This window comes from Brachionichthys hirsutus, chromosome 7 (assembly GCF_040956055.1).
Source record: "Brachionichthys hirsutus isolate HB-005 chromosome 7, CSIRO-AGI_Bhir_v1, whole genome shotgun sequence".
Taxonomy (NCBI): domain Eukaryota; kingdom Metazoa; phylum Chordata; class Actinopteri; order Lophiiformes; family Brachionichthyidae; genus Brachionichthys; species Brachionichthys hirsutus.
In genome coordinates this window covers 14,777,826-14,788,668 of record NC_090903.1, presented here as the reverse complement: position 1 = coordinate 14,788,668, position 10,843 = coordinate 14,777,826, and the positions used below count along the sequence as shown (strand labels likewise).

Here is a 10,843-nt window from a genome sequence, read left to right as displayed (position 1 = left end):
TCTGTGTTCTGCTATTAGCCACTAATGTTGGTAATCTTCCATCATTATTATTTTATGTTTATCTTACATACATTATTTTGTAACTTGGTGGGGGTGGTGGTTTATGTGAGCTCTTTTATTTTCAGAAAACCATGAATGTGAGATAAAAGCTCACAAACATTTTATCCTGATATGAATCTAGATGATTATAGTCAGCAGTGGTGTAAGAACTATTGTAATTATTGTTATTCCTAAATTCCTAAAAATAAAAAAAGCTAGCATTTCGTAGAAGCTGAGGTTTCGTAGATACCCTTCTGTACAAATTTACACAGCAGCACATTCGATTTCAAACAGGCAACAGTGCTACCATGACTCAGCAAAGAGAGCTGAGGAGGGATAACAAGGTTCGAATACACCAAGAAGAGAAGGCCCAAAGAAACAAATCACAATAACTTAAAAATTAAGGTGGGGGATGGGGTTTAAACGCAGACACAGGAAAACTCAAGCCCTGATTCAACTTCAAGCTCTTTTTCCTCTGCCAAATGAGTCCGAAGCGTCGGCATTTGACATGTTGTCAAGCCTAAAAGAGGCAAAATAAAATAATGGGTCATGCTGTAAAACTGCAAACTCCATTAAAGGGCTAAACACCAGACTAAAACCTGACCCCCCGACACGACCTAATAAAACCTACATCGCATCATGATCCAGGACAGAAAAAAACAGCAGCCGTTTGAATTTGAGTTGCATGAAAAATTCATAGCATCGCCTTTAATGTTTGACAGACAGCAAGCACACATTTAGGCATACGCATAGCAACGGTAGGATAGCATCTACTAAACAAACAACAACAACAACAAATCAAAGCAAATATCTAAGGACAGGTTATCAGAAATAGATTTCATTAAACATCAAATATGGCCCCCAGAGAAAAGGTTAGAATGAGAAAGTATAAATAATACAAAACAAATTACAAAAAAAGGAATCTTCAATATATACACACAGCATACGTCCCACGTTCCAGGTAATTAATTACATGTGATTGTACCAAATCTACTGAACAAATCTAGTCCTGACACTCAGGTTAGCTTAGCAGAGCAGCCGTTAGCTTAGAAACATTTTAAATGTGAGATCTCAAAGGTTCAAAGTACGACTATTTCGACACACATCAAGATAAAACGATCAGAATGTCACACATCAACAGCAACAGGCCTCCACTCGCATTTGCCCCCCCCCCTCTAGTAGTTAAAAATACTTGCTCAAATACTTATTTAGGGCATCTAGACACACAGAAATGCTTTAATAATTTCACATTAATGATCCTGTTTCCTCAGCTTCCTGTGGAATTATGAGACATTTGGCGTTTGGATCAAACCGGGACCCCGTTTGCATGAAACACAGCAGTAAGCACCGCTTTTCAATTCACGAAGCACCCGCAGAGAATTAAGAATAAACACACTGAAGGGGATTAAACGTGTTCGGCAGTGGTTGAGGTTCTGTAAAGGCTTGTCTGGTTTTACCGGTAAAAGTTTAAATGCTCTCTGAGCAGCTTCATCCAAAACCGTTCTTCCTTCTCTTCATTCAATGACTTCATTCAGCGAGGAAATGTTTTTAATACTCTAGTCTAGAAATAAGAAAATAGTGAACAACTCTTAAGATTATTAAGGTCAAATTTCCAGATCTAAGATTTTAAATCTCGACATGTACAGAATGAGTTGCAGAAGGCGTGAAATTTCCCTTAAACCGAAAGTAAATCAAAAAATCAGTTTTTCACTGAAGCATTTTCACAAACTAATGCTTAATTAAGTGTTGATATGTCTAAAACTATTCTCATAAGATCTTTAAAATGCCTCCAATTTTGTTTTTTTGGGGCAAAAAATATTTGTAATATGTAAATAAAAATTTACATTCACATTTCCACAGCTTTACTTAAAAATAGCTTGCTGATAATTAACTGGCAAACAAACGCTTTTTAGTCTTTGTCTTAGCTTACTTTAATAAAGCAATTAGCAATAAAGCTACGCCCGCTGCTTCTTCTAAAATATTTGTTTTTAATTGAAATAAGTCTACGGGAATTTAAGGCCACGAGCGACAGAACGGCGAGAATGTTCCGCCGCCAAAGAGTTTCCGACATCAAATTAAATAGTAAAAATAAATCTGCCAGACTAAATGGAGAAAATGTTTCATAATCCATAACATCCTAATTTTCATGAGAACGCCGGTCAGATTTATTTTATTATGACATCTCGGTTTTACTGGCGCTGATGAAATATTATTTGAGCGCTTTTAACGGTTTGTATACATTTTAGATGTATGTTTGCTGGTTTTAAATGGATATTGGATGTTTTAACTTTATCTCACAGCAAAACAAATCTACCTTCGGGTACAAATAAAGTAACCTTGAACCTTGCTTTCCTCACACCTGAAACCACCTTTTTTTTTTTTTTTTGAAGTGAGCATGGTGAGCAGCAGCAACGTCTGCGGTTCAAAAGGTCAGCAGGCGAGTTCACAGGACCGACTCGATGGCTTCCGGCGTGGCGCCGGAGGCTGCGGTTTGGCGCGTGACGAGGGCCGAGGTCTCCTCCTCCTCCTGGACGTTGGCCACCGCCTCCACCTGGACGTCCACCAGCTCCTCCTCTTGCTGTTGCTGCTGCCTCTTCTTCATCTCCTGCTGGTTGATGTGATGCAGGATTCCGGCGCCCAGGGCATCGCCCTCCACGTTCACCACCGTGGTCGTGCGATCCCTGCAAAGAAACAGCTGTTAGCAAGCATGTAGCTAACATGTAGCTCACCTTTTCGTCTGTGTGTGGCTTCATTTATAACCATCGGTTTACTCACACGATCCAATCGACAGCCAGCATTAGTGACAGGTCATTGGTTGGAAGGCCGATGGCCTCCAGGATGATGGCGATGGTGATGATGCCGCCGGCTGGGATGCCCGCGGCGCCGACGCTTGAAGCTGTGGCCGTCACTCTGGAAGTAAAAAATAAAAAAAAAGAAGAAATGATCAATCAAATCCTGCCCGGAACAGAAAGTTTGCTCATCTTGGGATGGACGGACTCACAGGATGGTCAAGATCTGCCCGGCGTTCAGCTCGGCATTGTTGAGCTGGGCGATGAAGATGGCGGCGATGCACTGGAATATGGCCGCCCCGTCCATGTTGACGGTGGCCCCGATAGGAAGGATGAAGCGGCTGATGCGTTTGTCCACGCCGTTGTTTTCCTCAATGCATTTTATCATCGAGGGGAGCGTTGCTGAGCTGGTGGCGACCAGAGAGTCACCAACTCTAACCATGACTCAGCAACTTTCTAAACATTAGTTCCCAGAAGAAAGTTTTTTTTTTTTTTGTGGTAAATATATTTTTACTAAGAGAAACACACAACCTGAAATGCATCCTGGACTAAAGTTTGCTTTTCACCTCAAATATATATATATATATATTTTTAAACGTCCACAATTTTAGGGGACCAAACAAACTTGACGAAAACAAACAAGGTTATATTTAAAAAATATATAAAATCTAATAAGGACCTTTGACTCAGGACAGAAACGGACGTGCTCCCGTGTCGGGTCGCTGTACCTGGAGCAGGTGGCGAAGGCGGTGGTGAAGGGCGTGATGAGGCCCGACAGAAAGGTGAAGGGGTTCTTCCGAGTGCAGCCGAAGTAGATGAGCGGCAGGACGATGCCTCCGTGGATGATGTGGCCCAGGATAGAAGCAAAGATATATTTCCCCAGACTCGTGACCAGAAGCACCACGTCCTCCATTTCCACGATCTTGCTGCCCACCAGGAACACGATGCCGAACGGAATGTACCTGAGATCCAAACGTTTGGAAGGTGAGACGCTAAAAACCAACAAACGGTCTGTCAGCAGGCGGAGACAGACCGCCGGGTGGATCCGGCTCCACTCACCACATGATCCAGGACACCAGCACCATGGTGGCCTCGTTGAAAGCGTTGAAGAAACGAATAAGTTCCTCCCCTTCGTCTCCCAGCTTCCTCAACGCCACGCCGAACACCATGGCAAACAACACGAGGCCCAGGATGTTCATTCCATCCGTTTCCGTGCCGACCGGAACCTGAAACCCATGACAGAGTCAGGTTAGGGTTGCGTGGGCGTGGCACGCACGGACTGGGGAGCTCCTCTGTGGCCTCTGGTCTCCGGTGAAAACGCTGACCGACGCTTTTGGGTCCATCAGACGGAACGTCTGGATGCAGCTGAAGGATTCAGTGGACCGGATGATGGATGATGAATAAGGACAGGCACAAATCCTGCCACCCCACCCCCCCGCCCCCCCAGCACAGACGGATGTCCACCGTGGACAGACGCCAAGATCCGATCCCCGACCGTCCCCTCACGTCGGGCTGACCTCTGGCTCCTCGACCGGGGTCACGCCCCGAGTCTGTTTACACCAATTATTATAATTATGATACAACAGCAATTATTTGCACGGCAGCACGCTGACGCAGTGGTTAGCGCTGTCGCCTCGCGGCAGGTACAGATCCAGCTTGGGGGGCCTTTCTGTGAGGGAGCGTGCAGAACACCGCGGTTGTGGCTTGATTGGGTGAATTCAGAACCGATGGGGGGGGGGGGGGACGTCACCGAGAGTCTGCACGGACGGCCGAGAGTGTGCACGGACACCGGGCGGAAGCTCGAACGTGCACGCGTGTGTGTTGGAGTGCTTCCCGGGCTTACCTTTTGATAGCGGGTGGTACCGTTGGTGTCATTCCCGACGGCAACCATCTCGTAGTCCGTGGCGTACTGCGACACAAAAGACGGGATAACTTGTAAAGTCTGCTTTGGTTCAATCAGATATTTACTCCCACTGAAACGGGTCAACACGCAAACGTGCACTATTTAGCAGCCGGTCAACTGTAGAATCCATTGCAGCCTTAGGATGTTTACTCGTTTGTGTATTTTCTGTATATAGCGTGTATTTTGAAGTTGTGTTTTTGTACTTCTCACGGCTGAAACCGGGACCAGGGTCCGATTTCGTACTTTTGCATGTGCAAATGTGTAAGAACAAATAAAGATGCTTTGAACCTTTGACCCTTTACTCGGGAACGTCTGGAATACCCCGTTTAGCTGGTCCTAAGCCAATAAACACAGAGATCGTCGACCGGCTTCCAGCGAATCGAAACAACAAACGCACGCACGCAACCTTTCCGATAGATTTCCACAGAATGCAGAATGAAAACGTGCGTGTTTAAACGTCTGTCCCGACATCCCGTCTCCTCTGCTGCCCGGTTTAATCCGCGGTTGGACCCGTTCCACAGAGGCTCTACTCCAATAAATGAAGTGAACTCTGTGACCCGGCTACATTTTGAAACTCATTTTCTCTTGTTGGTGCTTCACTGGCCTGAAACGTGCAAGGTAATCTACGCCGCATCTTCTGAAAGCGTGCCGACGCGTTTTCACATGCATTTGATGCAGCTTCGGTTTCAGCTGCATCCGTGCGAGCCGTGCATGCTCAAGAGCAGCGAGGCAAGGTGGGTTGCTAGGCTGGCTGGAATGGAATGGCTTTACCATGGCAACGGCTGCAAAGGGACAAGAGGGAGAGAGCGGCGTTTTTGGCGAGCGGCGGTTTGCAAACGGGGTTTTCGAGGCTCTCGATCCTGCAGCCGGGATTTACGGATGATTTAGAGCCAGCCACGTGGTCGGTGAAATAAATTCTGATGAACAATTCAGACTATGTGGAAGTCGTAAGAGAAAACGGAGACAGAGCGGTGATAAAGACGGGAAGACGTGAGGACAATGGTCAAAGTGTGGCGCCGGCACTCACTGAACGGAAAGCAGCAGCCACCAGGTTCGATGGGAATAGATTCCTGAGGAGGGAAGAGGAAATGAATTAAGCTTATCGCTGTTTACACCAAATATTAAACAAATACTAATCCGTCCAAATTGTGTGTTCTAAGACAATTAGCTAATCACATATTCAGCTCATATTTGTTTAAAGGAAATCATTAAGGCGTGTCCAAGGATCAAATATTTACCATTCAAGTGTCCTTAATCACTTGCAGGATTTCAAGGATTAGGAAACGTGGAGAAACTCGTCTGCACTGTGGGAAGGGGGGGGGGTACCGGTATGTCTCTTCTCATGCTAAAGTAAACGTTAAATTCGATCTGCCCTCCTGCTGGAATCAACACAATGTGGCAATATTTGAACAAAGAAATCCTACAAGTCCCAGATGTCGCCTCAAAAGGAACCCGAGCTATCGGGTTCACGGAGAAACGGAGTTTAGAGGGTTTAGAACTTTCACACGATGACTGGGATTAATATGGGAAACAACGGGCAGCATGGAGGACAGTCTAACCCCCCCCCCCCACCACCTGCCTTTAGTCCAGATCTGAAGAACTCTTCTCCAGTCCTTCACGGCTCTAATCCTTACTGGCATGCACGGAGCAGTAGAGCTTTACACACCCCAATAGAGCTCCATGTACCCCAGTAGAGCTTCATGTACCCCAGTAGAGCTTCATGTACCCCAGTAGAGCTTCATGTGCCCCAATAGAGCTTCATGTACCCCAGTAGAGCTTTACGCACCCCAGTAGAGCTTCATGTACCCCAGTAGAGCTTCATGTACCCCAGTAGAGCTTCATGTGTCCCAGTAGAGCTTCATGTACCCCAGTAGAGCTTCATGTACCCCAGTAGAGCTTCGTGTGTCCCAGTAGAGCTTCATGTACCCCAGTAGAGCTTCATGTACCCCAGTAGAGCTTCATGTGTCCCAGTAGAGCTTCATGTACCCCAGTAGAGCTTCATGTACCCCAGTAGAGCTTTACACACCCCAGTAGAGCTCCATGTACCCCAGTAGAGCTCCATGTACCCCAGTAGAGCTTCATGTACCCCAGTAGAGCTTCATGTACCCCAGTAGAGCTCTGTGTGTCCCAGTAGAGCTTCATGTACCCCAGTAGAGATTAATGTACCCCAGTAGAGCTTTACACACCCCAGTAGAGCTCCATGTACCCCAGTAGAGCTTAATGTACCCCAGTAGAGCTTCATGTGTCCCAGTAGAGCTTCATGTGTCCCAGTAGAGCTTTATGTACCCCAGTAGAGCTTTGTGTGTCCCAGTAGAGCTTCATGTACCCCAGTAGAGCTTTGTGTGTCCCAGTAGAGCTTCATGTACCCCAGTAGAGCTTTGTGTGTCCCAGTAGAGCTTTATGTACCCCAGTAGAGCTTCGTGTGTCCCAGTAGAGCTTCATGTACCCCAGTAGAGCTTTGTGTGTCCCAGTAGAGCTTCATGTCCCCCAGTAGAGCTTAATGTACCCCAGTAGAGCTTCATGTACCCCAGTAGAGCTTTGTGTGTCCCAGTAGAGCTTCATGTACCCCAGTAGAGCTTTACACACCCCAGTAGAGCTTCATGTACCCCAGTAGAGCTTTACACACCCCAGTAGAGCTTTGTTTGTCCCAGTAGAGCTTCTTCACCGGTATGAACTCCACACAGTGAGCCTGAGAATGAAAACTGTTTGTCCACCTGACATCTAACAGAAGCCCCGAGTGTTCAACAGCAGCACGTTTAGATATTCTCTCACCCTCGTATCAGCGTTTACCTTTTCACAGGGGCGTTGCTAGACGTAGACGCGGTTTGGGGGCAGCGGGCGGCGTTTCAAAGTGTGTTCTACCTCCCCTGCGTGGTCGTGTGTTCGCCTCGTCTGTTTGCCCTTCAACAGCAGGGATTTCATGCAAAAACTACAGAATGGATTTCCATGAAACTCAGTGGGAGGGTGGCCCGAGTAGATCAAAGGAGGGCTGGCGCCGCAGTTTCTCCACTTTATTTAAACAATTATCCATTAAACAATTTGATTTAATGGATATTGGAAATTAATTCTATCATATTATCGTACAAAATAAATGACCGTATGTCCTGTTATCTGTATAAAAGAAATTATTTTTTTGAAATCAAGCCTGTTTTTCGTTGCAAGCCAGAAAGCATTTGATTACCTCAACCTTTTGACCTTTGACTACGGAGACCTGCTCTCTATCAACGCCCCCGCTCAGTTCTTAAAGAACTTGGACTCCGTTCATCGCTGTGCTTTTTGCTTTATTACCAGTTGCAGCTCTCGGCTACATCGCTGCTCTTTATATGCTGTTGCACGTTGTCCATCTTTATATTCCCGGAGACGCTCTGGTTTTTATTTATTAATCACGTCTTGGACTTCTGCCTATATTTGTGTTTGCACACGTGTAGAAACCCAGGCCGGTCTCAGAACATCATGTTTGCAGGTCCCATGAGTCAGAACTGAACTGGGGCAAAAAGCCCCCCCCCCCCCCCCCCCCCCCCCCCGTGTTTGGACACAGCACATGGCTCAGAGTTTGGACACGGACCGAGTTTAGATTATATATTTTTATATATTATCTGAGTATAAGTTATCTAAGGCATGTATCTGAGCCTGTAAAAACTCAAAGGGTCACAGCGGATCATTACGCACATAAAACGCCCCCCCCCCCAATAAATTCTACCGTACCTGGCCAGATCTAAGAACGAATCCGCGGTCTCCTTGTTGGCGCTGACCCGCTCCAGTCCCAGATTGGTGTTCAGGGCTCCCGCGCCCACGCCAGGCTTGATGATCAAGGCGAGGGTCACCGCGATCCCCGAAGCGATCAGGGTCGTCACCAGAAAGTAGGCGACCGCGATGCCCCCCAGTTTACCCAGGGAGCGGGTGTCCAGGCTGGCGGCGCCGGATACGAGGCTGCAGACCACCAGGGGCAGGATGATCATCTTCAGCATCCGGAGGAGCATCTCTCCGGGGAACGCGAAGTGGCTCATCTGCGCCCGGGTCAGACTCATGTTGCGGACCGCCATGCCGAGCCCGACGCCCACCAGCACCCCGGACACCGTGAGGATCACCAGGAGGTTCTTCCTCAGATATTCCACCAGCTTCTCCCCGCAGCTTCTCTGCGCGCTTTTCTCCGCCGTCTGATCGGCAGACGCCGAGCTCGGCACGGCGTGCCCGTTGATCTCGCTCTTTTTCTCCATCGTCTTCGTTCCGGTGCAGCGTGGGAAGCCGGGGCCGGTTCCAAAGCAGCGTTGGGTTATATGCGCTCGCTCGTTGCGCGCACGCACGCAGGTCTGGTGCGTCGTGAAGGCTGCGCGCAGGGTGGCCAATGGAGAGTCAGCTATCAGGGCAGGGGAACATGCGCACAAAAGCTGGTTTCCGTGCAAAAGCAATGATGCAAGAGAGGAGGGGATTGCCAGGATGTCCTGCGCGGAATACAAAAGTGTGAAGATTCCCCCAAACGGCCTCGATACGAGGCGTTTCCCTTTTGATCGGGCTTTTATACAGACATGGGAAGACCGTTTCCGCCCAAAAAAAGGTCTCACGCTATCTCATAATTATGAGAATAAACTCTCATAATTACTAGATAGCAAGAAACCTTTTGTTTTCATAATTATGAGATAATAAGTCATAATTATGAGATATAAGTCGTTTTTTTTCTTTCATGTGGCAGAAACGGGCTTCCACAGACCAGACATGCATTCTTGCAGGAATACCTTTTTTCTTTAATTAACTAACCACCTTGTAATTTCAGAATAATAACATTTGACATTAAGAAAAAAAGTATCTGCTGCTTTTCCCCCTATTAATTATCTCTTTAACTCTTTAACTATTTCATGAAACCTTTTATTTTTCTGAATAAGCAGGAAAATATATTATATTATTTCCATATATGATACCACAAAATAATTATCTAAATTAAAGGGAATAAATTAATAACCTATACAAAATGTTATTGATCAGTGAATCTCGTTGATAACCAATCAGCACCATGGCCAGCGCTGCCTCTCCTAGGGGGCGCTGTTGCTCTCTCTTTAATCAGTCAGTCTTAATCAAAGCATTCGATCGAACATCAAGCGTAAACTCGATCAGTTAATAAAATAGAATTTCAGACACAGTCAGCTCTGACGTCAGGACCGACGCGTCGAGCATGACAGCCGTGGAGACTTTGCTGCACCTCCGACCTTTGACCGCCAGATGGAAGCATGACGTAGCTGCTGTGTAACCCATTACGACTAATACTACTACTGTACTTTCGGCTTGTCCCGTGAGGGGTCGCCAAAGTAAATCAACATCCTACACCCTGTCCTTTGCACCCCCCCCCCCGCCCCCCCGTCCTCTATTTTCAACCCCCCGCCGGTGAGGAGTGAGCAGGCGGGGGCCGGCCGTCATCAATCGTCTATAAATAAAGGAGGGTTGTGTGTTTGCGACACCAGAAAGTCAGAAGACAAGCTCTGTTCTTTAACAGTTTATTATATATATATATATACACACACATTTGCATATATATATATACACATATATATATGTATAGTGATCTGCAGACAGTTTCTCTGTGTGTGTGTTTGTGTTCTATTGCATAGAAAAAGGCACAGCTCTGAGGTCTGTGTAAAATACAGCCTTTTCAAAGGAAAAGCAGCGTCGGCCGCCGGCGGGCGTTTTGAGCCGCCGCTCGCTCAGACAGCGCTAAAACAAGTTCCGTAACAAACACTGGTCAGAAAGGTCTCCAGAGCGCCGCGGTGTTCAGACTATGTACATCAGTTTTGGCATTGAAGCGTCCGTGACGGGCTTTGGAGTCTTGACATCTGAAGGTCGGACGCGGGTTTTTGAGTATTGCTGCATGAACTGTTCGCCTTCAACAGGAAAATGGACAAAAAAAAAAAAACGTACAAAAGATGTAAAAGGTCGCGTCCGCCACACTACAAAAATCAATAAACAAATAGATAAACAATCGACTAGGTATATTTAGAAAAAAAAAATGGCTTCCACCCATAATTCCACGCTCAGATTCGTTACCATCTGAAATACATTCCACGCACATCTGTACACACATTTACAATCCAAATGTTCACTTCACATCAAAAATAAATATATT

General features: G+C 46.6%; 1 protein-coding gene across 1 annotated transcript; it reads right to left on the bottom strand.

Annotated features, from left to right (window-relative positions):
* Positions 1 to 2,482: 2,482 nt before the first annotated feature.
* Positions 2,483 to 8,948, bottom strand: slc1a4 (solute carrier family 1 member 4). The gene is made up of 8 exons (XM_068741708.1): positions 8,437 to 8,948; positions 5,759 to 5,801; positions 4,672 to 4,737; positions 3,888 to 4,054; positions 3,557 to 3,790; positions 3,041 to 3,235; positions 2,815 to 2,949; positions 2,483 to 2,720 (listed from the first exon to the last, which is right to left on the bottom strand). The coding sequence occupies exons 1-8, from the start codon at positions 8,946 to 8,948 to the stop codon at positions 2,483 to 2,485; spliced, it is 1,590 nt and encodes a 529-aa protein (XP_068597809.1).
* Positions 8,949 to 10,843: the final 1,895 nt, after the last annotated feature.